General features: G+C 37.4%; 1 protein-coding gene across 2 annotated transcripts in view; it reads right to left on the bottom strand.

Annotated features, from left to right (window-relative positions):
• Positions 1-456: 456 nt before the first annotated feature.
• Positions 457-27,873, bottom strand: part of CRISPLD1 (cysteine-rich secretory protein LCCL domain containing 1) — a 38,342-nt gene continuing 10,925 nt past the window's right edge. The window contains exons 3-15 of one of the 2 annotated variants that reach the window (XM_005866387.2): positions 19,123-19,241; positions 18,650-18,782; positions 17,310-17,425; positions 16,500-16,600; positions 13,804-13,944; positions 13,351-13,411; positions 13,170-13,236; positions 12,837-12,967; positions 10,818-10,861; positions 10,651-10,723; positions 8,902-8,977; positions 4,928-5,058; positions 457-1,599 (exon numbers count right to left, since the gene is read on the bottom strand). In XM_005866387.2, coding sequence (XP_005866449.1) covers positions 1,548-1,599; positions 4,928-5,058; positions 8,902-8,977; positions 10,651-10,723; positions 10,818-10,861; positions 12,837-12,967; positions 13,170-13,236; positions 13,351-13,411; positions 13,804-13,944; positions 16,500-16,600; positions 17,310-17,425; positions 18,650-18,782; positions 19,123-19,241 — 1,245 coding nt within the window. In that variant the 3' untranslated portion in view covers positions 457-1,547. Of the gene's footprint in view, positions 1,600-4,927; positions 5,059-8,901; positions 8,978-10,650; positions 10,724-10,817; positions 10,862-12,836; positions 12,968-13,169; positions 13,237-13,350; positions 13,412-13,803; positions 13,945-16,499; positions 16,601-17,309; positions 17,426-18,649; positions 18,783-19,122; positions 19,242-27,873 lie in introns of those variants that run through there. The other variant, XM_014539855.1, reaches the window with a different exon arrangement.

Here is a 27,873-nt window from a genome sequence, read left to right as displayed (position 1 = left end):
ATGATGTTCATAATCTTCACAATTTGCTCTTGAGCAGCTGTGTATATGAGGTCCTCCTTTCTTTTCTTTCTTATTTTATCCATCTTTCTTACTTTCCCTGACTTGTGTAATTTATCTCTATATTCTGCTCCTAAACACCTACTCATTTACTTTCTAAAAATATTTAGAGTATCTATTGTCTTGTCCATTCCTTTACAATCCCTTTCTATCTTCTAGATTATTTTCTTCTAGTTTAGAAATTCATTTCCCTCATTGTATTCAAATATTCCCTGAATAGAATATTTCTAAACTTATGATCATCTCTCTTTTCACATACAAATACCTACTCAGGTTGACTTTGCAGACTTTTAAGGATGTTATTTATATTAATGTCAATAACCCAAATTTAAAAGAGAACAATTTTGAAAATTAAAAATGATTTCTAAATCAAAATAAGGATGCCAAAGAGACTGAAAATAATAGTTTGAAACATGATTATTTTAATATGTATACAGGGAAAGAGTAAATTCACCAGCAGAAAAAAAATACCAAAATTAACATTTTACAGATTTTTAGTCTCAAAGCACAATACATTTTTCATAGAAACAAATATATCACCATTATAGGCACCATAATATGGCAACATTTATACACACAGCCATGTACCATTAGGAAAATCAGTGGCAATGGTGATGCAATACATTAGTTCATCTTTGTTCAACGTTTTGCTATGATACTTCCTGGCCCGCAGGAGTATTTGCCAGGATACAAAAGAAAATATGACATCAGTGAGAACAACACACAAAAAGCTCTGGCTACCCATGCTTACCCCTTTGTTAACTGTGTGACCACAAGGAATGTTTTCCACCATCGCTCTGATTTCATTGCATTTACTACAAAAGCCATTCCCAGGGAATCAAACAGTCCAACAGATTTATGTGGATATTAAGGAATTTTTTTTATACAAACAAGAAGTACAGCACCAGGACTTAATATCTTATATACCTAAACTTAACAGAAGAAAAAAACTATACAGATACTAAGTGGAAAATATTTTGAGATTATTTGGAGTAGGTAATGGCATAGTATTAAACTGGGGAGAAATGTAATAACACCGTTTCTTTCATTTTTAGAGTTATTATTTTTGTCACTATTGTTTTTAAATGTACCAGATGATTGTCTGAGGGCCATTCACATTCAATGTTTAGATTCATGTTATTAGTGGCATATACAAAGCACCATATAATATAATATATAAAATGTAGAACAACCATGACTATGTAATTAACTGTAGAAATAACTGCTAAGAAAATATAGCAATATTTAACACAGGATTTCTAAAACCATTACATATCCATTACTTTTTCCAAAGCTAATAATGTCCCATGTTTTATTTTACAGACTTTGTGTATCAAGATTTATATGCATTTGGCATTTTTTTTTGGGGGGGGGGTATGGGGGCAGCTGAAAATAGTTGCGACCTTCTGTACAGTAATGTTACAGTTTTATACACTTCAGAAATATGGCATTTGGGATAGTCTTCACGCTCCTCTTCCAGGTGTTCCGTCTCACACAACAGCAAATACTCTGAATGCCTTTCCTCCTGGAGGATTCTGTAAACTGCAAAAATATAAACAGTACATTGATGTCACCTCTACATATAATCCCTCAAATAAATCATGCTTTCTTATGACAGTCAAGTAAGCCGCCCTGTGAGGCCAGATGGTCACCTGTCTTAGGCTGCTGTAATTTATAGTTATTGGAAAGCTAGAATGAGGATGACATAATTCTTTTTATTTTAATTTTTAAAATATTTTTTTATTTTTAGAAAGGAAGGGAGAGAGAGAGAGAGAGAGAGAGAGAGAGAGAGAGAGAGAGAGAGAGGGAGAGAGAGAGAGAAACATCATTCAGCTGCCTCCTGCAAGCCCTCTACTGGGGATGGAGCCCGCAACCCAGATGAGTGCCCTGACTGGGAATCCTACTGGCAACCTTTTGGTGCCCATGGTAATGCCCAACCAACTGAGCTATGTGGGCCAGGCAGGAAGTGAGACGTTTTACAGTCTTCTGCTGAGGACTCTTATTCCATAATTTGTGTGTGTGTGTGTGTGTGTGTGTGTGTGTGTGTGTGTGTGTCATGGGTTCTGTAGGTTGGCATCTACGTGACCAATAAAACCTTGAGAATGATAACACAATTCTTTAAATCTTGGTTATATGCTGAGCTGCAAGTTCACTAAAGAAACTTAAGATGCACAGTAGTCATAATAGTATTTTATATCGACCTTTACTGATTCCAGATCATGTTTTCATAGATTACCACCTCTGCTTCCAACAGAGCAGCTCGCAGCTGCAGTGCGGTTTCCCTGGGGGAATATTGAGATGCTGCTATTCAATGCTGAGACCCAGCTTCACTGCCTGACTGCCAAGGTCAGATATGAACGTCAAGTTAAAAAGATGGTGCTATTTAAGCAATACTCTGCAGCCCTAGCATTAGCATTTCCGAAGTCTGACAAAATTTAAATTTTATGGCTATCATATTCATTAAGATTTTTTTAACTACAGTTTCAAGAAAACTCTTAGTGAGAAAATGTAATGGTCAAATCTGGAAGGTCCTAAGAATTTTTTCATTAAAACGAAAACGGACACACACCACTCAATCTCATTTTGGAGATATTTTAAGACAAGTGAAAAGCAATATAGAATCATGCATTTTACTCTTTCTTAAATTACTTATATTTTATTTGCCAATATCAATCAAGGGATGTTTTGTTTAAATGCCTAAAGTTTTAAACATATTAATAATGCCATTAATCATTATTTATTCTAATCAAATGTATGCTTTTGAAGTCTGATTGTGCACAGGATTTTTTTAAATGACAATATTTACACAACTTTTTTAAGCATACAGTTTTCCTTTCTTAATGATAAAAAGGACTTTGGAGACCAACACAATAAATGCTAAAAGGGAGACAAAGTAAAATTCCTTGTATATGTTTATTTATGTATAAGAAAAGGGGAGAATTTTAGAGTATATAAAAAAAAAGGTGTGCACACACCACAAACATAGGAGCCAAGTTTTTTACACAAACTGATGGCCACTTGAAAGCCATTTTATTCAGAGGACACAGATTGACTAAGTTCTAGAAGTGAATGTGTTTTCTTTGTACACAGTGATAATACTGGGAAAATGCAGATTTCTGAGCTTACAGATCTAGTGTAAACCTGAGCTCTGAGACTGACCAGTTATATGGCCTTGGACATACCACGTATCCTCTCTGAGCCTCAGTTAATACTCTGTCAACATTAGTGTTGACAGAATCATCTTTATAGTGCTGTTGGTGGAACTGCATTAATGTACTTGAAGTGCCCAGCAGCATCTGGGGAATTCATAGCAGATTCTCAGAAATAAGTCTTCTCAGTCTTACTGTTTAAAAATAAAGTTAAGAAATATGACAGGTGCCCTGGCTGGGTAGCTCAGTTGGTTGGAGGGTTGCCCCATACACTGGGTTCAATTCCCAGTCAGGGCACATACCTAAGTTGTGGGTTGGATCCCTAGTCAGGGCAGGTATGGGAGGCAACTGATCCATGTTTCTCTTGCACACCAATGTTTCTCTCTTTCTCTCCCTCCCTTCCTCTCTTTCTTAAAAAAAAATAATAATAAAAACATATCCTGGGGTGAGGATTAAAAAGAAAAAAGAAATATGACAGGTATAATGAAACCACATTGCTCAGCTCAGGTTATGAAACTGCATATCAGACTCTTATAACTCAAGACTCGACTATATAGCGTATCTGCTTAAGGAGACCACAAGCCAGGCTATAGAGAAGTCACCTTGACATAGTCTCACCTGAAAACAGATGCTAAATACAAATCAGTCTTTTCATGGAGACGGCACCCCGATGGTTCTGTGGAAGGCAATCCTGGCCCTGCAGGTCATACCCTTCGGTATCCTTTAAGGCAGTGGTTCTCAACCTTCCTAAGGCTGCGACCCTTTAATATAGTTCCTCATGTTGTGGTGACCCCCAACCATAAAATTATTTTCGTTGCTACTTCATAACTGTAATTTTGCTACTGTTATGAATCGTAATGTAAATATCTGATATGCAGGATGTATTTTCATTGTTACAAATTGAACATAATTAAAGCATAGTGATTAATCACAAAAACAATATGTAATTATATGTGTTTTCCGATGGTCTTAGGCAACCCCTGTGAAAGGGTCGTTCGACCCCCAAAGGGGTCGTGACCCACAGGTTGAGAACCGCTGCTTTAAAGGAACCTTACTATAATGTAGACCTTCTCTACATATGTAAAGCTAGGGGGTATTCTGTATCTATACAAAATATATGGGATTTAATACTTCCACAAGTACCAGTGATTTGAAAAATCACTATAGGTTCTTTCAACTTTTATTAATACTTGATAAAGTAAGCCCCATGCATTTTCTCAAACCACCAAAATATATGATACTAATGAGCCAGATACGCTAAGATGACCTGAAAGAGTTCACTTATGTCATAGGAGGCACCCAACATCCGATCAAAAAGAAAATTTGGCTCTGGGGAAAACAAAACTCATTGTTTTTTGTCAAATATTTTGTCAGATAACTGGATTAGAGAAATATTCAGTGCCTTGCTCATCTAGGAGGAATTACATATAAAAACCTAATCTAGAAAATCCAAAAGAGGATGAAAGCTATTTCCTCTTTAGAAGATCAGTTAACAAAAGAGTGGTTCTGACTTGTAATCCGATTTTGATTTTGATATTTGTAAGCCTGCAGGAGACAGGCACCTCTGGTACTACGGCCTCTCCCATCCCTGGTAAACCTACTACTGCCATCAGCAAAGGAAACGCCGCTCGGCCACTAACCTCAAACCCACACAGAAATGAGCTGCTGTGTAAAGCAAGCACAAAAGGATAGAGAGATTACATATGTGATTGTAAGTGTACCTTTCTGAGAAGATTCCATTCTGAAAAGAAGCAGTGTAAGCCTTTCTTCGGTCCACGGGCATAACGTCCACATAACCACCGTGATTGCGAACCACCCCGGCATGGACCGCTGCTCTGCAGATGCTGGACAGCTGAGGGGACAAGGAAGGACCTGCCGTTAGCAAACCCCTGTGGAACTCGTCCGCTCGCTCTTCCGCTGGACTGAGTCGCTGACCTCTGTCTCTCCGTGGATCCTCGGAGCAGCAGCGGGATGATGATGTTTTGTGCAGAGAGGAATGTTTTGAAAGTCAGAGTTAAAGCCACTTCTGAGCCAGTCTGAGGGCAGAGCTTAAGGGTGAGACGCCCTCCCCATCTAATCTAGGGAACATATGCCATCCAAACAACAGGCTTTCTCTGTTGTTGAAGCAATAAAATGCAAATCAGCTCCTTTGATCTCTTCTGGGCCTATTGATCATTCTCAAATCTCCGCCTTTGCTAGTCCCTACTGGAGTCACTCTGACCTAATGTTCACAGATTGTGTTATCAGAACCTCATTTATCTTCAGCTTGACTTATAAACAACTCAACATACCTCTGTATATCTCTACGGTCCCTTTTCCAAAATACAGGTATATATTACATGGGGAGTTTTTCCCTACTAAATAGTATAATATCTTCAGAGAAAACTTGCCCCAAACAGTAACCCCCCCCCCCCCCAAAAAAAATATGAAGAACAACCACAGCTTCCACCTAGATGTGCAATGTCTATGGCCACCCCCGTGTGAATGTCTGACTCGAGGGACCAGGACCGCCCGCTCTGTGATCATTGCATTGTGTCAGTTACATAATCTGAATTGCATGGGATTTCTATGGAGGAGAAAATTGTTGTTTCAGGTCCAGCACATTCAAATTTTGTAAATGACTGACTCTCTAAATTTTAACATTTGCTTTAATGCAAATGTTCTGCCGAAATTTGTCAAGATAGCTGCGTACAGCCGGAGGCAGTCCCACACTAAGAAACACCAACTGGTCCAGCACGAATTGATCCACCTCCTTTCCCCACGGGCCTGTTCTGGTCCCACTGGTGTGCTCTTCTCTCGTGGCCACGCACATGTGAGGGGCTTAACGTGCTTTGTGAAGTGCATCTTACGTGACCTTGCTTTATTACTGTGCTCTGAACCTTGCGGCATCCGTCAGTATTTATTAGATCAGAGAGCCAGAATGCCAAGCTGGTTAATCCTCTTCATGTTTTAATCAACCACAAAAGGCTATATATCTAAACCCCACATCCTTACTCTCAGGAGGCATTTTATCCATCAGTTAAAGTCCCTAGCTGAATTAATATTTGTATCCAGTATGGTTCGTAACAGATGGAATTAAGAAGAATTCCTTACACATTTCAGTATTTATCTTGCTCCGTCAAAAGAGGCATTATCAGCATTTTTTTCCAAAGGCAATGAAAGTGCTTAGATAGCACTCGCTAAATCCAAGCATGTAATATGTTTTGAAACTATTGCTTTGCCCATAACTATGCAGTCAGCAGGCATTCCGATTTGAGTTCAGAGATCAGAAGAGATTTTCTGTTCATGTCCACACTTTAAAAGCATTAATAACATCATGGGGGGAAAAATTTATCTGTGAAAACAGTGGAACATTTTTAATGAATGCAAGAAGTAACTTCATCTGTCACAAATGAGAAGTAAAAGCTGACATCAATAAAACATAAGTTGTAACTCCACAGAGGGAAAGAGAGGAAGGTGGGGAAGGGGAGAGGGAGAAAGAAAGAGGGAGGTGGGTAGATTGGCTCTCATCTCTCCATATCTTGCATTTACAGATGTAATATATTTTGTAGTGGTGGGAAGACTGGCAGGTGATGGTTGAATCTCTTTCTCTGCACTTACCAGTAATAGTAATCTTTATATTGCCAACTTATGCTTAAAAGGATCTACATAATAATACATAATTATCTGTCCATTTCACTGAAGAAGAAAGATAAAATGATCTCAGGATATAAGTCCTAACAAATCCTTCACTCTAGCAAAGAGATTTCTTATTGCTATAGGACTGTGGAGGATATTTTGAAAGATTTTCAACTAAAATGAAAAATTTTGGTGCTTAAAGGGACAATCTGGAAAGAATGATTTCTTTGAAACTCTCTGATGATTCTAGATATTCTAGATATGCTCATTCATATATACAAATTCATTTATTTTTTTCAACAAATATTTATGTGCAAGTTATTTGCTTAGTTTCTGATGTTACTCTGTCCTCTAAGTCAAGTCAGGGAGCCAGCCTGTCTTGATCACAACTGGGCACCCATCAAATCCTTGATGATAAAGTGATGCATGAAATGCCCAGCTGCTGCCTTCGAGGGACTTAAAAACTAATAGAAGAGGTGGGGAAACAATCATAATACCTCACAGAATCAGCTAAGTGCTAATAGGAGAAAACAAAGCAATAGGGTTGAAAGAAGGGCAACATTATCCTTGGATTAGGAGAGAAAGTAGCCATAATTTAGGATGTGAAGAGTGACCATGATTTTGACAGAAAGTTAGAAAAAGGATGTTTTTGTTTTTTTTTTAAACAGAAACAAGAAGATATAAACAAACATGAGCACCAGCAAGTTAAATATCAACAGGACATTCAAGCTGCAGATAGCACACTGCAGAGCTGGAGCTTGGGGGAAACTGAGATGTGGAGAATAATTTCAAGGTAAAGCTGACCTGAAAGAAACGCCTGCATTTAAAGGAACCCACCCAGAGAAATAAGGTAGTAACATACATATTGCAGACCTCTCTTCACAGTCGCATTTCCATAGAATTCAACTGGACATGTGCATCAAGATTATTGTTTCCTAAGTGTGATTTTGTAACTCCCTGTTTTAGAAATCCGTTATGGTCTCTAAATGTCTGCCACACAAAATCCAAACTCATCAGCATGCGTTCAGACTGTCCATTTATATGTTTCAAGAGCTGGATCCCTCTACGTCACACTAAATTGGTGGTAGCCTTTTCAGCTTCCATTCTCACCAGTGCAAAGCAAACCTATGTGCTCTGCTCCCTTGCAACTTATGTGGTCTCCCTGCATGTCTCCATGGGCGCCCCACCTAGAATGTGTTCCTTAATCCCCTTTTCCAACCCACGCTTGAAACCTGGCTCAAGAGGAGCTCATCCGTACCAAAGCCATCACAGTTCAAATGCCTTGTCCGATCCCAGGAATGCCATCCATTACAGCACCCCTCAACTGGTTTCCTTTTGTATGAATTCTAGCATATTATCTGTTTGTCATTCTATGCTACTTTGTAAATCCCCCTTTGGCAGTGAAGATATTGTTCATACATTGGACAAATTCTTAATTATCGTTTATACTTCAAATGCTAAAGAACCAAAAGGAAGATTAAAGAAAAGCAAAATGCATTTTGCTTCCAAGAATTCCTCCAGATAATCTCATTAAGTTTGTGATGTAAGATATATGGGTAGGATATAAAAAAAATTAATCAAAATAAATTATTGTGCACCCCTATTTACTTATGGATATTCATTTCTCAGTATTACTGATCATTAACTCCTCTGAGCATCTACATTATGGAGAGGCCAGGACATCACAAGACTTCATCAAGCTACTCAGGACAGCATGCAATTTAAAACAAACGAATTGTTCATTTCTGAAAAATTTTTATTTCTTATTTTCCGACCATGTTTGGCTGCAGGTAACTGAGACCACGGAATGTGAAACCTTGGACAAGGGGGGGTGTCTGCAGTGTATGCGCGCACCCAGAATGAGGACAAATGTAAGAATATACTGAAGCAGTTTCATATAGCCTTTAGTGGCATTGCATTTAACAAACACTTCTATAAAGTAGTTAATAAATTAAAACGTGTACATATACACATTTAAATGTGTGTGTATGGAACCTATACATACATGCACATACAACACACTCAACACATACACAAACTCACGAATGCTGAGAACTGCCTAAAGTAGGATACTTACATCAGAATAAACCCGAGTTCCAATCACACGAGCATAATGTGGATTTGCCTGCATACAGTTACGAGGGCAGTATACTCTGAAAAATAAATATTTATTTATGCATAGTAAGTAGCTGGTTACTACAATCTTTGTTATTACTAAGAAGACAGACGTGCTTACACAAAAGTAAACTCAGCATTCTAAACCCTACGTTTTTTTTTTCTTCCGAAATAGATCAAATGTAAAAACACCTTTGCTTCTGTTTACACTAGCTACTTCCAGCCTTTGGCACAAATGTGTTTCTTTTCTTAAAAAAAAAAAATTAACAGGAAGGTTTCTAATGTAGGGCTTCAAAGCAGAAAGAAATACCAGGAAGTAACTCTAAGAATCTGGGTGTTTGGTACCCAATGTGACTGTAGAATTTACTAAACAGATAACTTGGAAAATCTGAATCATTGTTTGACTCGTAGATCTCATAGTTTCTTTTCTCTGTGTTCACATCCTAGGTGTCTCATCCAATTTCATGGTTTTAATTATCATCTATAAACTGTTGATTTCCAAATATTCATCTAGAGTTGAGGCCATCATAAATAATTATTTGTTTCTTCATGCTTGTCTTGAGTTAATATCCTTTCATTTATCTGCTCTCGGAATTCTCTCTCAGAATAGATTTATGCCTCAACTTATTTAAGTGATATAAAATTATAAACAAATGCACCACAATATGGTTCTTTAAGAGTCATAAAATACTATATAAATAATACCATTATGAACTAATTTATGCAAATATTAGACATTTTATGAGAAAAAAGAAGAAAGCCTTTGTTTCACTGGTCTATAAAAGAAAATGGGATGGGGGACTTCACAGACTAATTAAGGTCAAAATTATGCATAAATCATTATTTCCACTGATTTGTTATACTGGTGACAGTGAAAGTTAAATTTTACAAAAATTATATCATTTCCCTTTTGGGGAGGTAGGTATTTCCCTTCCTGAAACAAGTGAAAAAAATAAAAAACTTTTTATTAATATTTTACTTGAATGATCTTTTCCTTTCAGAACAATATTGCTATAGATTGTTCCATGGGTATAAAATTACCATTTACTGAGCATCTCCTCCAGGGAGGATTCATGCTGAAAGGCTCCACTGTGGTCCTTACTATTCAATCCTCATAAACCTGTCACAAGCCTGAGAGAGGGCCTGCCATAATACTGACATATAAAATTTTTCCTTCTCTCACCATATCATAAGGTTAAAATTTCCCAGATTTACTTAGCAATCTGTTTCTTCTTTCTATAAAGTACAATGTATAAGTACAGGGGTTTGAGATAGTTGAAAAAGAAATTCTACAACATTTTCTAAGATTATAAAACACACCATGATCTTCATTAAATCTGTGAGCCTCATGAGACCAAAATAAGTGAAGTGCTAATAAGAGGAGATGATACTTTTATAATAAACATATTTGATCTGTGTTTATAGCAGCCCGAGCAGCCTGAGCCAGATGTCTGGTACACATGTGAACACTCCGATTGCAGGCACAAGCCCGCTGTCCGAACAGCGGAAGCTACTCCGGCACCTGGGGGAAGAACACTAGGGATGCGTGGCCTTTGTGACAGCCCATTGCTGCCTGCTGCCTAGCAGTTTGAGATCACACACCTTTGAGTCCTAGAGACACAAGAATTTCAGGCAAAAACAGTTATCACAGGATAGACGCACCTTACATGTTCACTGGTAAGGAAGAATGCGAACATTTAGGAAACGTTACCTTGGGCAGTGGGAAGCCGGCTTATGAAATGGACAGAGCTGTTCCACCGTGGTCTCACAGGTGACAGCCTGAACTGCAGAAATCAAACACAAACAAGGAGCAAATTCTTTGGAAACAGTAGCACGCAACACAGTCATAAGAAAGTGAAATAGAAAAAAAGTGCTAACCTGTTACTTTAGAGACCGTGAAGGAATTAGCAGACTGGTATTTGCTGAAGATGAAAACAAAAAATGTCAATCATCCTGTATAATAAAATCCTAATATGCTAAGTGTCTGGTTGACTGGTCAGCTGTTCAACCAACCAAAGTGTAATATGCTAACGATATGCTAAGGACGCTCAACTGCTTGCTATGATGTGCACTGACCACCAGACGCTCCGACCAGTAGGTTAGCTCGCTGTGGGGTCTGGCCGATCGAGACTGAGCGAGATGGTCTGAACATGCCCTGGAGCCCTCCTGCGATCCCTCCCTAGCTGGCCAACCTCCTGTGTCCCTCCCTGGCCTCAATCATGCACCGGTGTGTCCCTCGGCCTGGCCTGTGCCCTCTCACAATCTGGGACTAATTGGGGGATGTCAGAGAGCCAGTTTCGGCCCGATCCCGCAGGCCAGGCCAATGGACCCCACTGCTGCACAAATTCATGCACCAGGCCTCTAGTTTTCTTATAAGTATCATCATCCATACAACTTCTGTATGTTTTAGGTCTATGAATACTTTGTTTTTTTCTTAAACACTCTTATTTAAATATCTAAATAAGTAGTAATATAAGAATACATCATCTACTTTATGCTAAATCTATATTACCTTCAAGTATGAATCAAATCAGTGGCATTCTTAATATTAGTGAATGATCTCATTATCAATCTCAAAACTATTTAATCTTTCACAACAGTAAACACAAGGTAGTGTTATAAAAACACTAAATAATAAGTACCTTATAGGAGTGTGCATTATTTAATCCCCCTAGTATGCAGTAAAATGCCTACTGTAAATGAATGAATTCCTCTTCATCATACGCATTATAATAAAATAGGAAAACAAAAATAGGTATACCATTGTATACCAACCATTTTATAGGTTTATCTATATCCAGATTTTCAGAAAAGCATCTACTGCAAAAGGGAAGGCTTTAATATGAAACACCTTTCAATTTCAATAGAGTTTCCACAATAAACATAATCAAATAGGAGTTAAGAGGAAACAAATAAATAGATAAATGTTTTTAAATCAAACATCCAGTGTTTGCCTTACTAAAAATAATGACTAATATTTATTATTTATTCAAGGAAGTTAATATTTGCAGAATGAATCAGTTAATAAATGTTTCTATAAAGCTTTTACTTGAGCATAATGGAGGTAATGGATGACAACCACACATCAAGCTTTTGGTCAAAACTGTCTACAAAGGATCTCATTCCATGAATTTGCAAAGGTTTTAAATAAAACCTTATCATTATAAATTTCAACTTCACTGTGGAGTTTTGTGCAATTGTATATGTACAAAAGGAAACTGACACATTTTCTAAGAAAAGACCTTTCATCTGAGTTTCAATAATGTTTCTTTTTTCACACAGAAGCAAGAGACACTACAAAAATATTTCCCAAACCCCTATTTTTCTACTCTTTAGAGAGTATATATGAAAATATACAGGGTTTTGGAATAACATATTTCATGTTCTTAACAGGAGAAACATTTTAAAAGATAATCACTGCTTTTATATTAGATTAAATTACATTTAAATGAACAAAAGAAAGGTGACATATACTTAGTGACTTTTCAAAAATGCTCTTTGTTATCTACTAATCTCAGTTTATTAACAAAACTACTGTTGTAAAAAATAAACTATTCTCCCTTAAACAGGGCAGGGGGATATGCAAATCTATAAGCCTTCTCTGCAATATTTCCTGTCATAGCTGAAAAGTTTATTGGCTCACAATGAAAACCACTATAAATTTGTGCGTTCTTGATGAAACTAAAAAATTTGGAGTTTCAGGATGTTCTTTGGAAGCAAAGCGTTCAACTTTCATTTCAATACTTCTTTTTCTTTTTGTCTATGGAAATGTTGTAGCCAAATGAACTTTGAAAAATGACCAGTTTCTCTCTGTATAAATTCTCCTATGTTTTGCCCCAAAATAATTTATTGCCTCATTGTTACAATTTAAAATCAAAAGAGCATTCAGGTACTTACCCGATTGTTTGAATACCATTTCTATTGGATTTGATGAAATAATGTTTTCTTCCTTGTCTAGTGATATCTACCCAACCGCCATCATTGTCTATTATACCATAATGAATTGCAGCTTTACAAATACTGGATTGCTTGGTGAAAAGGGGTGGAGAAAAAGATATTAAAATATTAGAGTTCTGTATAAAAGACAACTAGTTACTATTTACATAACTTTAAATTTGACAAGCATTTCTGAGCAAAATATCTATGCTTATATAAATTATTTTGCACATTAAAAATCAAATATTATATGAAAGGACTCTATCGCCAAATAATTGTATTTATAATAGTTACCATTTCATAATATACACTGCCAACAACTTTAGCTTTACTATCCACACAGCCAGCAGGGCATTCATATCTAAATGAAAGAAAATTGGGACAAAATTTAGTTTCTCTGAATGTCAGCAAAAATATGAAAATATTTCTGACATTTTGGTCAGTTAATTTTGACAATAATAATAATAAATATTACCGATTGCAAGTTGTTCCTTTGCACTGATCTCTTAATCTTACTTCACAAGAAACAATTTGGGCTAAAAGAAAAAAAATAATGTAGAAAATGTAAAAGGTGCTATATAATTCTTCACAGTCAATATAATGGCAAGCTTTTACCATTCTAAAAATATTAAAGGTGATAAAATATAGATGGATATGCCACCTATGGGAACCTTTTTTAAAAAAAAATGTTTTTATTGACTTTAGAGAAGAAGTAAGAGGGATAGAGAGATAGAAACAACCATGAGAGAGAAACATCAGTCAGCTGCCTCCCACACATCCCCTACAGGGGACCCAACTAGCAACCCAGGTATGTGCCCTGACCCGGAATTGAACCAGTGACCTCTTGGATCATGGGTTACTGCTCAACCACTGAGCCACACAGGCCAGCTAAACCTTAAAATTTTTGTAAATAATGCAGAAGTCTTACACATTTGCTGTGTGCTTACAACTTCATTTGTGTTACTATCATCCGCTCTTGCCCGAACGTGGGTGTCATGGACTTGTGACTGCTGCCGTTCAATTTCATTGGTTTCCTCTTCACGGGGAGTGTAGTACCTGTCTGATCCTTCTGTTAGAGAGAATGGAGTTAAGGAATATGAATCCCACTTAAATTTGTACAAATGATCAAATAATGATAAATCTTGACATACCTGTTTAACATTTAAAACTAGAAAAATCATCATTGTTTTTTAAAATTTACTATCGTTCAAAGTAGTACAGATGTCCCCCTGTTTCCCCATTGACCCCCTCCACCGCACCCCCACCCCCTCCCCAGGCTTTCACTGCACTATTGTCTGTGTCCATGGGTTATGCATATATGCATATAAGTGCTTTGGTTAATCTCTTCCTGCTCCCCCGCCCCCTCTGGAATATATCAGATCGTTGCATGCTTCAATGTCTCTGGATCTATTTTGTTCATTAGATTCCACATACAAGTGAGAACATGTGATACTTGTCTTTCTCTGACTGGCTTATTGTACTTAGCATGATACTCTCCAGGTCCCTCCATGCTGTCTCAAAGGGGTCAGTCCTATTTTTAGCACAGGTTTTGACTTAAAAAGGTGCTCTTATGTACTACGTTGGAGTGAATAAAACACACATCAGCTTTTGAGCCTTTGATTTACTGATGCTACCATTTGGCTCTTAAATGGAGTCTTTTCTAACCTTTCCTTGTATTGTGAGAAGCAGAGAATCAGTTCAATTCATGTGATCAGTGATTAGTTTTCATAAGACACTGTGAAGTCTACCCAGTGATCTAATAAAGTCAGGGCTTAGTGAATTGAATTTGTTTTCCCAAAGGAAATGAGCCTCAATATTTTCAGGAGGATCACATTTAACATTCTCCCATAAGGAACTCAGCCTAAAGAAGGATCGATGTGCCCTTGCTATTTATTACAACATCAGTTTTCCTGAAAAGGTTGTCCTCTTTCAGAAGGAAATTCAATGTGCAGAAATTTAAACTTGACAATGGAGAATCATTTAGAACTTTTAATTTAATATCTTTTCCAGGTTGGATTATATAAAGGGGTCAGAACCTAGAAAAAGGACATCAGGGTAAAGTAAGGTTTAAGTAAAATGCAGTGGCCATTGGGGGGGGCGGTAAATAGGCTGGAGTTTGGGGGTAAAGAGGATGGAGAACAGACAGACTCACATACAATGAAAAATGTTTCTAGGAATTAAAAATGGCTCATAGAACAGAATGAAACATATGGTCACTTCTGGTCACTTATTTTAGTGAATGAGCATTGAGTCATTAAGAAAAAAAGGGCACATCTCTTTATGAGTGCTGAAAGGGGATGTGTTTACTCATAGATTTTCTAATACACTTAGTCTGCATTAATCTTTTTTAGTCATCATTAACAAAAAAGTACAAGAGAGTAAAAAATGTTCACATGGATGGATGCCCAATAGAAGCATGATGACTTTCACAAAGCTTTGTCATATCCAGTTTATCTTCGTTTGCTATAGGTAGGACACCATCTTTGTAGTTACCTTTAGGACATCAAATGCATTTGAGGGTACTGCTTTTTATAATACTTTTACAATACTATTCTTTTTTTTTTCTTATTTTGACATGAGAAACTGTATACTCTACAGTGAGAAGCAGAGAATCAGTACAATTGAGCATGGTTCAAGAAAGAATCAGTATTCTGGCAAAAGCTTTTAAAGCACTAAAAATAAATTGTGTTAAATTGCTAACTCCTTCAAAAAATGATTAGTGCTCTAGCTGGTTTGGCTCAGTGGATAGAGCATCGGCCTGCTGACTCAAGGGTCCCAGGTTCGATTCCAGTCAAGGGCATGTACCTTGGTTGCGGGCACATCCCCAGTAGGGGGTGTGCAAGAGGCAGCTGATCGATGTTTCTCTCTCATCGATGTTTCTAACTCTCTATCCCTCTCCCTTCCTTTCTGTAAAAAATCAATAAAATATATATATTTTTAAAATGATTAGTTATGGAGACAACTCTAGTCAACAATATATCAAGATCGCTTTAAAGAATGTAAATATACTTGTCACTCTGGGATAAATTCCCAAGTACAATTAGAAGTTATCTGGAATAATGAAATTTTCCTTTAAACACATAGTGGTATACAAGGAGTTACTATGAAGTATATTTTTAAATATTCTAAAAAAAATCAATAAAATATATTTTTTTAAAAAATGATTAGTTATGGAGACAACTCCAGTCAATAATAATCAAGATCGCTTGTCAAGGGGGGGAAAAAGGAGACATATGTAATATTCTTTGTAATACTTCAAGAAATAAAAATTATAAAAAAAAAAAAAAAAAGAAAGAAAGAAAGAACACAAAGGTGTTCCTTGGAGTGAAAAAAAAAAAAAAGAATGTAAATATACTTGTCACTCTGGAATAAATCCCCAAGTACAATTAGAAGTTATCTGGAATAATCATGAAACTTTCCTTTAAACACATAGTGGTATACAAGGAGTTACTATGAAGTATATTTTTAAATATTCTAAATGGTGTCTTCAAAATGTTTGAAATAGAGTTCTGGAAATTTTTTGAGTAATTAAATACACATCTGTTTTTTTCTAAAACAGTAATTAATGCACAAGTTAAATTAAAATATCAACCAGACTAAGCACCAGGACACAACAGCACATACCTTTGTAGCACAGATTTTCCCGACAGCCTCCTCCAAAGCTGGGTGGGCAAGCTGAACAGGGCCTTCCGTGTTTGTAGGGAGCGTGGCCCCACCAGTTCCCCCTTAAAGAGATGATCAGTACTCTTAAGAGGTAGTCTAATAGCATCATTTATAAGACATTGCAAAATATTACTGTATAAGAATCTTCTAAGTGGTGATTTTGATGTGTAGATCTAAGACATTTATATCTTTTATCACAGAATCTTTTGGTTACCTGGTTTAAATGTAAAATGCTGCCTCATTCTTTTGAAATATACTAAGTAATTTGTTATACATATTGTTAAAAATTATAAAATCAAACTTTGGCAGAACACCAAACTCTGCTATGGAGTATTCATCTATATTCCATTTGTTTTAATAAAAACAGATTTTAGACTTAGCTCTGACCCTACATATGACTGTGTGATATTTTCAATGTAATAATTTGAATGGGCTTTACACAGGTAAAAATGCATTTCTCAGTTAATCTGAAATTGTTCATCTCTAACAAATCAAAATTATTGAATATTTATGCAGTGTCATAGTAAAAATGAAGGCACAAATATGATTCCTGTCTTCACAAGGATCATATTTTCAACTTTTTAATTCCTTTGAAGTACTGATTTTATGCATCAGGCAACCATAATTATTGTCATATTAAGTAGACGGAGTTAAAATTGTATACTTTACTCAATAATACACACTGAAAATGAGAAAAAAATCAGCAATATAAAGTTATTTTCATGTTATTAAGAAAAATTTACATATGAAAGTGGTCTTTTGTCTACTTACTTTGGGGAATAATTGCACACCAAGTAGACAGCTTTGGGCCATATCTGCCCCCAGATGTTCATGTTATGGCACAAATTAATGGCACAGCCTATTCTGCTGCTTGTTGCCCACACCACCTACGGGAGAGAACAGAAAGGCTCAGAAATGGCAAGTGGAGATGAAGTAAGATGCAACATATCCGAGAGGGAAATGTATAAAACACAATTTGAGAAACAAACCTTTATCATTCAAAATGAAATGAGGCAATGTCAAAAGTCAAAAAGGATATTTTTCCTAAGGCTTGGGAAAGCGCTTAATTCAATTAAAATAACAGAGGGACAGCTCAGTAACTCTATCTGGCTATAAAGTGTAAAGCATCTTCAGAATACATTTTTACTAAATAATTCAAAGGTTACATTCTCACAAACCTAAATTTTGTGTTAATGTTTCTATGAAGAAGCTTACCTAACAAAGGAACAGAATTTCTCATCTTAAACAGAAAGTACTCGCGCCAAAATTTAGGTGTTCACATTTCTTATACAGCGTGACATTTTCATTGGGCCACTGGTTGTTAGGGAGATCAGTACTGATCTTGTCACACGCAAAAGCATAGTGGAAAAATTCTCGGCTTTATTTTCCCTAATAAGCAGCCACAGGTCTTCTGGAAGCTCTGAACTGCGGTGAGCTTTATCTAGTTGAATCTGCCTTCAGGTGTGTGATTTCAAAGTTAAAACATACCCAATACCAAATATAAGCATTCAATAAAAATAAAAAGGGAGATCAGTACTGATCTTGTCACACGCAAAAGCATAGTGGAAAAATTCTCGGCTTTATTTTCCCTAATAAGCAGCCACAGGTCTTCTGGAAGCTCTGAACTGCAGTGAGCTTTATCTAGTTGAATCTGCCTTCTGGTGTGTGATTTCAAAGTTAAAACATACCCAATACCAAATATAAGCATTCAATACAAATAAAGATTAAATGCTGCACACAGGTAAATACCGGATATCAGTGGTAAATAAGACAATATTTTTATTCTTTGGAAAATAAAAAAATAATGACACCCGAATTTGAAGGCAGTAAACTTCTCCCCACTTGCATTTATTGGGGCCATATTTAAACTATTTCATATGTAAAATCATTGCAATAAAGTCTTTTTAAGTATATGTGTTTGGAGAGCTCTTCCTGATCCTTACTTATATTGTTTGTAGACATTTCTAAGCTTATTCTACATACATCAATAACTATATAATTAATAACCATACCAAAAGCTATAAGAAAGACACAAGTTCAGTAGCCTACGTTCTCCCATAGTTACACAAATTCAACTTCGAGAAATGACGTATAATGTACCCCAAACATACCTGTGTATAATGAGTACATACAGGACCAGAACATCTGAATGGGCAATACGGGTTGCATTCATGTTCATATGGGTAGGTGAAGTCTCTCACTTCATCATACCATGCTTGGACATGAAATGTTGGAGGCCTATATCTATTGGAAATAAAATAACCACAAAGAGCAAGTCAAGTTGGAGAAAATGTAGAACCAAATATTGCAAATAGATTGATAAAGTAGGATAGAGAGATTTTTGTGTGAGGTATTAATCTTAAATACCTATACCCATTTCATTACTATTATATCAATGACTTAAAATAAAAATAAGTCTCAAATACTGTTGATCATCCTTGTATATTTATTTTTTTATTATTCGTGTTGGTGTGATTATTTGTTTTCCTTTTTGGCACCAAGCCTTTGAAAATGTGCTACATGAATTAATAAGCATTTCATTTCAAACATGTTGTCAGAAACAAAAAGTTACATGTGAAGATACCTTCCCCAATGTGCTCCCAAATTCTGTCCAATCGATGGAAGCAAGCTTGCAGGCCCATGTTCCCACAAACAAGTTTCAGCCCAGGACTCTGCAGACCTCTCCAGCTCGACATCCCATGTCTGTAGTTCAAAACAAAAGTGAAATACAGATACCAACATTTAATATATATGTATAGTTTGGACATTTCTTCAAAATATAGTGTTGCTCAGTTCTTACGTTTTCTCCCATTTACTCATTTGTAAAGTCAACATCTTAGTCTGGGTGCTCACCATCTCAAGATTTTAACACTAGCAGCTTTCTTAATGTCCTTGCCTTATCTCTCCTCCCTCCACTCTGCTCTAACAAGTGTTGAGAATTACCTAAGTGGACACAGATACACTGAAGTGATTCCTCTGTCTGAACAACATGCGACAAATCCCCATATCCATGAAGTTCAAGACCCTTGATCCCTCTGTTCCCCATCACAAACCCTGCTCTTCCTTGTTCTCTCTGGCATTGTTTCCTTTATCTAAAACATCCTTCTCCCAATGATTTGTCACACAGACCCCTACTATTCCTTCACAACCCAGCTTTATGTAATGCATTCTTGACACCTTCTCCATTCTCTCAAATGCCAACTATTTCCTCCTTGAAGCTCCTGAAACTTTGTTAGACTCCTTTGCTTAACAGCTATTACACTGAAATGTTAGTATTTGTCTATATGCTTATCTCTTTCTTGAGACTGAGTTGCTCAGGACAGTAATTTAAGTCATGCTGGTGTCTTTACCCTATTTTCTGTGTCGTGTGGACTAAGTTTAATAAATGTTTGTTGAATACATGAATGATTGAATCTGAATCCTATAAAACATATATGCATCTTGTATACAAAATTCAAAGAGGGTGATTCATTCACACTTTAAAAGTAATTTATAAAGAAATATTTAAAATTGCAAAATTACTACCGAAATGATTTTGCATATCTTGGGTTTCATATTCAATTTGTTAATTTGTAAAACAGACGGTGTGGTCTTGCCAGAGCGGAGTCAAGAAGGATGAGGTCTGCTAAGTACTAATCCACGATTAAGAGCAATTTCAGCTCAATGGTAGGTAGAGAAACAGGAACACAGAGGGTTAAAGTGACAGGAAAGAGAAAGTCAGGAAAGCAAGTGAGGCTTGTTTGTTAATAATACCGTAGAGGGGAAGAAAAGAGAGAGGGCAGGAGCATAAAAAGCTAAGATGCCAGGGATTAGGGAGAATGTGTTTGCTGGGTTTCATTTGGAAAGGACGGCAGAAAGCTAATCACGGCGGTGGGTTCAAAGGAAGAGATGCCAGAAAGGGACAGAACGGAGAATGTGTGGGGAGAAGTTTCTTCATTCCTTCACATACATTTTTACAAATGAACATGCCTCCTCACGCAATTGCGAATCTGAAATACATAGATTCATGGTTTAGCCCCAAAGAAGCAAAATTTATACTAGATGAGAATAAGTATATTCTTATTACAGGACATCTTTATTATCTAGCAAAAATACAAAAATGTATCTTTAACATGAACTAAAAAATTAGAGCAGCAAAAGTAGCTGATTTTCATAAAAGCTTTAATTTTACTTTGAACTGATGTCAAATATTCAAGATGACAGGTTTTGTGATAGACACATCAGAAATGTATGCTTAAGTATTTAGCAGGCAAGCCCTTCAAGTGCTAAACATGAGCAGACTATTTCTTAAATTCTTAAACTAGACCTAATTATATAATTAAATATTTGTAATTATAATACAAAGATACTAGAGGCCCAATGCACAAAATTCGTGCAAGAGTAGGCCTTCCTTTCCCTGGCGGCCGGCACTACACTGGCTTCCCCCTGGCACCTGGAACCCGGGCTTCCCTCGCAGAACTGGCTTCGTCCAGAAGGTTGTCTAGAACATCTGGTCTAATTAGCATATCACACTTTTATTATTATAGATAATTCAAGTTGCTGTCATTATTACCCAAACAAACTAGGTAAGACAAAAATATTTGGCTATAGAGTCCCAGAAAATGAGCAAGAGGCTGATTTCCTTTTGTATCCAGTCTATTGGAGATTGGAGAGTCACCCCTCAAAAGCAAGCAGGCTTCCAGGTAGAGCTCCCTGGAAAGTAGTTTGTCCTAGAGAGGCAAACAAATTCTTGTCTTCAATCTTGGGCGTCAGGTTCTTGCATGGCACTTCAGTCACAAGTACAGTGGAACTACACTCAGCCGTAAATTTCTAATCTAGCAACCGCGTATTCAAGGAGTAACCAAGAACCAGAAGAAAAACAAACAGTTCCTAGATGGCTTTTTAAAAAAATGCCTGAAACCACTGTAATGATTATAAAGCCCAAGATGTGGAGTTGAGTCCTCCCTCCTTCCTTTCAATTTGAGCTGGATAGCGATTCCCTTCTAATGGATAGAATGACACTGTGAGACTTCTCAGGCTCTATCTGCTTCTTTCTCTTTTAAGACACACATCTTGGCAGACGGGAGCCCAGCAGCCCTGCACAAGTAGCTGGAAAGATCATGTGGAGAGACCACACAGAGACAGAGAAATGTGGAGGAGCTCCTTGCTGGGCTTTTCCCAGCCCCGGCAGGAGACCTGTCAGTGTGCTTGTCCAGGTCACTGCAAACACGTGAGACCAGTGAGAACCACCCAGCTGAGCCCTTGGAAGAGACCTTAAGACCCTTATCCAAGGTCATTTGATGCTTTTCTGCACATAATGCTACAATCTTAGATGTCAGTTTTTCCTATGAAGTTACAGATGGATCCCGTTTAGAGGGGATATACATACAACCAGCCCCAAATTCACAAAACAAAATGTTATATTTGAAAAATTTGTGTTTATATCTGCTGTCTAGAAATTGAAATAAAATTTGAAACATATCATTCAAATCCTTTAGGCTAAGTTTCCTTACTTATAAAATGTGTCAGTTGAAATAGAAGATAACTCAGGTCTCTTCGAGGACTAAAATTCAATTGAGTATATTATATGGGTAAGCTGTTTTTATGGCATGACAAATTTTCTACCTAATCCATTAAAAATAAGAAGGGAAATACATATGTCAAGCGAACTATAAGACCAAACTAGGGACATACATTACTTTAATATAAGAACTAAGACAGAGGAGCCTGCAATTAAAATTTACTATCAATCTATATATATAAAAGCCTAAGTGACCAGAACGACCAGAATGACTGGAATGACTGGTCGCTATGATGCGCACTGACCACCAGGGGACAGACGCTCAACACAGGAGTTGCACCCTGGTGGTCAGTGCACTCCCACAGCCAACCTCCCCCAGCTGACCAACCTCCCGCAGTCCCTCCCCCTGGCTGGCAGGCCCTAATCGCCTGATCAGGGCTGGCCCCTGGGCTGGGACAGGGAACCGGGGTTGGGTGGTGGTGGACGTGTCCCCTTTCCCAGGGGGGCCGAGGGCTGGCTCCCTCCTTAGTAGGGCCAGCGGCCAGCCTCTTGTGCCCTGTCCCTCCTCCTGGCCGGTAGGCCCCAATTGGCCTGCTGCCTGCCCACTGTGGTGGCGGCGTGGCAAGAAGGGGGGGGGAGGTGGGGAACGGCATGGTGGCAGGTCGCTGACAATGGCGGCATCGGCATCCGGTGTCTGTTCCTTCTGTGCTCGGCCCAGAGACCATCGCCTCCTCTCCAGCCCGGTCCTGATAGGCCTGGCCCCGATCGGCCCCGATCGCCAGCCAGGGCTAGGGACCCCACCCATGCATGAATTTCATACACTGGGCCTCTAGTATTTAATAAATATTAATTAGTGACAATTTTTAAAGTGATTATTTAAAAATCTATTCAAGCATAGGTGTTTAGGTCAAGTTCAATAACACAAATCAAGAAGATTCTTTAAAAAAAAAATACATACTAAAAATATAGCTGTCCTAGAAGAAATATTACCATAACAACATGGAATGTATATTTTTATGCCACAACATTATATGTCAGGTTTTAAGACCACCAGTAATTCATACCAATCCCATTTAAATGTAGGTTAGTCTCTATACATTTCTATTTAAATTCAGGTTGTAAATTAAATCAAGATGGCCTGAAGGGCTTTTTTCCTCTCTGAACTATTCACCCAGCACTAATTTAAAGCCAAACCGCACTTAAAATTACCATTTCTTTATAAGATGGGTACTTGAGGTGTATAGAAATGAAAAACACTGTATTTTCAACCTACATCTAGGCTGTTTCTTCTTAGAGTCCAGTAAAGCATCGAATGAAGTTTTATTACTAAAAGAAACAGAAAGCAATTGACATTCTTTGGCTCCAATGTTATTTTTAAGCTAGTTCAACCTGGAGGCTCTACAGTGTGTGTGTGTGTGTGTGTGTGTGTGTGTGTGTGTGTGTGAGAGAGAGAGAGAGAGAGAGAGAGAGAGAAAAATCTTAAATATTTTACCAAAGGACTTTCGAAAGTAAACCTAGAAATATATAGTAATTTTAGTGCTAAAATGTTTTACTTGTAGAAATTGGAAGTTATGTAGCTATCTGACAGGTACAGACAATTCCCTCGGCTGCTATACTTTGGAAAGTATGAATGCGCATATACAATTCTGATTCCTACTGGAATACCTGCTTATCCTGCTTTAATAACAGACATTCAAAGAAGGTTGGAAATCACTCAACAATGTAGCTTGAAATAGTTAATATTGCCAGTTGCCAGTACCTTGGGCAAAATCAGTACTGTACACAAGGCAAACACAGTCCTTAGTCATATTAATTTTTCCTTCTCTTTGACATGGAAATAGTTTTCTCTCTTAAAAATGATTGTGTTGTCAAAAGCACCTCCTTGACCACAGTTAATTTAGAGCTTTTTCTAAGTTCACGTCATTTGAAAATGCATGTCCTGGGAATTGTTTAATCTTTATAGCTTAAAAATTATTATTATAGTACATTAAATAAGAGTTGAAGGCCAACGTTAGTCACTAAGAATTTGTCTAACGATGAGCATTTTCTTATGTGAAATCTAATGAACAAAATAAACTGATGAGCAAAATAGATCCAGAGACATAAAAGCATGGATTTCCAAGAGAAATGCAAAAAATAACCCACGGACACAGACAACAGTGCGGTGAAGGTGGTGGGGGGCAAGAGCAGGGTGGAGAGGGTCAATGAGGAGAAAAGGGAGACATCTGTAATACTTTCAACAATAAATGTAAATTAATAATAATAATTGGTCTTTGACTATCATACCATTACATAGCCTAATTAATGACAATAATACCAGTTCATGATACAATTTAATATTTCATATGGATTTTTAAAATACGCACTGCCCTCTGGCAAAGTAATAACATGAAACCATGGTGGTGTTGAAAAGGCAATTTCACTGGAAGTCCAGATCTAAGCTGGAAGCTATGGTCTCACCATCCTACTATTGACAACCGTAAATAGCATTATAAAATTGTTTTTAAAAACGATGTAAGCATTTGAAAACAATTGAAAAATGAATTCCATAAGCATCCTTCTTTTGCCCCCTCCTATCTCCAAGCCTACTTTAGTTCTGAGCTGTTGGAAATAATAGCACTCCAGCTTCCAATGGTATTAAGAATGCCCCTTCCCTAGGGTCATGTCTTCTGACATTTGCAGGTGAGGCCATTAGTGATAAATTTTCCTCTCCTTTTCTTACATTTCTTTGACTATCATACCATTACATAGCCTAATTAATGACAATAATACCAGTTCATGATACAATTTAATATTTCATATGGATTTTTAAAATACGCACTGCCCTCTGGCAAAGTAATAACATGAAACCATGGTGGTGTTGAAAAGGCAATTTCACTGGAAGTCCAGATCTAAGCTGGAAGCTATGGTCTCACCATCCTACTATTGACAACCGTAAATAGCATTATAAAATTGTTTTTAAAAACGATGTAAGCATTTGAAAACAATTGAAAAATGAATTCCATAAGCTTCCTTCTTTTGCCCCCTCCTATCTCCACGCCTACTTTAGTTCTGAGCTGTTGGAATAATAGCACTCCAGCTTCCAATGGTATTAAGAATACCGCTTCCCTAGGGTCATGTCTTCTGACATTTGCAGGTGAGGCCATTAGTGATAAATTTTCCTCTCCTTTTCTTACATTAATGGAGCTAAAAGTACGCTTGCACTTGTCCAAAGTACTGAAGTTATGAGTAATTTAAATACATGTTAGACCCTGGCAAAACTTTCCTTACTACTGAAATTGTGTATTTTCAAATTTATCTTTGACTATGTCAAATTTGGTTTGTTTACTTATCTGTAACATTAGGAAGCTGAAATAAATCTCTTCCTTTTTTTTAGCTTCAAAATTCTATTATTTTGTACTTACAGTCTCTTATGGAATACCCGTAGTGCTTGTAAAACACCAGAAACTGTAAAATAATCTTTTTATTCATAATTAAGGGCATTTCTTAACTAAGAAGCAATGTAAAACCAAGAACATCCCAAATCTTCCAATTAGGTGTATACAGCAGAGATCAATTATTTCTGACTATTCTCTATATGACAAAGCTTTAATAACCCCCAAAGCTGATAAATAGTTAACTGACTGAATAAAACAAGAAAATATTCTCAGTAAAGGGGATTGGGCTTGCAGCATGGGCATGTGCCCTGACCAGGAGTTGAACCATGACCTCCTGGTTCATGGGTCGATGCTTGACCACTGAGAAACACTGGCCGGGTGTTATCTCTACTTTCATTGAAATTCTGTGTCTGTGGTCAATAGAACACAGGTTTTGTTCCTAAGATCAACTGATTCTGACCAGAACCTCATTGTCCTGAGGGCTTGATGATTAAGGGAGTGGATATGAAGGAGAGAAGGAGTCAGGTGATTCAGGGCGCTGGATGAGGCCAGTGTGAATCAAAAGGAAAGAAAGGAGAAAAGTTCATGTTGAAGAAGTGAAGTTTCTGCAGGGTTACAATCCCCCCTCTTATCTGACTCTTACTATCTCACATGCCCACCTCTTCCACGATGGTCCCTGAGCTTCAGAAGGGGCATTTTAGGTGTTCAATTTACAAGCAGGAACCACAGCAATAGTAGAGGAAGCAGTAGGCTTGGAGATCCGTATGCTAAACCACAAGTTAGTCTCTTTAAGAATGCTGGTTGAGCCCGGCCAGTGTGGCTCAGTGGTTGAGCGTCGACCTATGAACCAGGAGGTCATGGTTTGATTCCCAGTCAGGGCTCATGCCCAGGTTGTAGGCTCAGTCTCCAGTGGGGGGCGTGCAGGAGGCAGCCGACGGATGCTTCTGATCATTGATGTTTCTATCTCTCCCTCCCTTTCTGTTTCTCTCTTAAATCATTCTTAGTAAATATTCTCAGTAAAAAGTTAACACCAGATCTCTCTTCAGCTCAGTCCTAAAAACCCAATGGAAAAATCTTTGAAATAAAGCAGTTTTCTACATGTAATTTCCCCCCACAGCTAAAAGGAACAGCAGGATTTTTTCAGCCAGCTCATGAACAGAAGTAGTTGAAGAAAATCAGACATATAAGTTATCTCTTCCTAAATACCACTTTTAAAGGGTAATTCTTGCTGGGTTACCCCTCCTGGAAAAAACAGATTTGCAAATTACCCATTCTACATCAAAATGAAATCCCTCCCAAATCACTGTTGTGTTTTCCTATTTAAATCAGAAAGTGCAATTCAAGAATTGAATGGAAAAAGTGTCAAAGTGATCTTCTCAGCAGCGATAACTTGACCTTCAAGAACGAATTCATTATTCTACGGAAGCAACACATTGGACAGTTCACAAGATTTCAGATTTAAATTCCAAAAAGAATGCCTCATTATAAAATCTTTAAAGCCACCCTCTTTTCTCTCCCTGTCAGTGGTGTTATGAGAACTGTAAAGAAACTGACATCAGTGAAATAAATAAATAAGTCCACCCGTGCTGAAAGAGTGTATGATGTTTTTGTGACAAAGTCATCTGGTATAAAAAGCACTATTGGAAACAGCAATACATTCCTGACAACTCCGAAAGGACCTCAGGTGTTTAACTATACTGCTTCACCTGTTTTGAAAAGACTTTGTAGTTACAGGGAAAATGCACAAGGCTCAGATTTCAAAGGAAACACCTGTGTTACTGGGCAGACAGGCCCTGCCAGGTACTGAGAAAGTTGCATGACCTGGGGCAATGCACTTATTAGGGTCTCCTAGAAGTTAGAGACAGGAGACAGATGTGGTGATGTTTTACTTAAAATCCACATTAAAGCAAGGCCTGAAAGCCTCAAAAATATAGTGCTCTAAAAATTGAGGGAATTGCCTCTTCATTGTATTAAAATTAAAATAATTCTTGAAATGGAAATTTAATAGGTGGATAAACTCACAAGATAATTTCAGTTAAACCCATTAGTTCAATACTAGAGGCCCAGTGCACGAAAATTCATGCATGGGTAGGGTCCCCAGGCCTGGTCAGAGATCAGGCCTTCCGGCTGCCTCTCTGGACTTTTAAAGAGCTTATGAAACACCGGGAGATCTTTTTAAAATGAGATTCTGATTTGGTAGACCAGGAGATAAATCCAAGCTACGACATTTCTAAGACCAGGTATCAGGACCCAACACTGCATAACTGCACAGTGAGGAGGTTCTAGCTCCTGGCCATTCATATATCTTGGCATTAAGCTCATCAGAGATTTTTCCCCTAAAGCAGTGATGGCGAACCTATGACACATGTGTCAGAGGTGACACGCGAACTCATTTTTTTGGTTGATTTTTCTTTGTTAAATGGCATTTAAATATATAAAATAAATATCAAAAATATAA

Source organism: Myotis brandtii, unplaced genomic scaffold, assembly GCF_000412655.1.
Source record: "Myotis brandtii unplaced genomic scaffold, ASM41265v1 scaffold23, whole genome shotgun sequence".
Lineage (NCBI taxonomy): Eukaryota > Metazoa > Chordata > Mammalia > Chiroptera > Vespertilionidae > Myotis > Myotis brandtii.
This window is presented reverse-complemented; position numbering and strand designations above follow the sequence as displayed.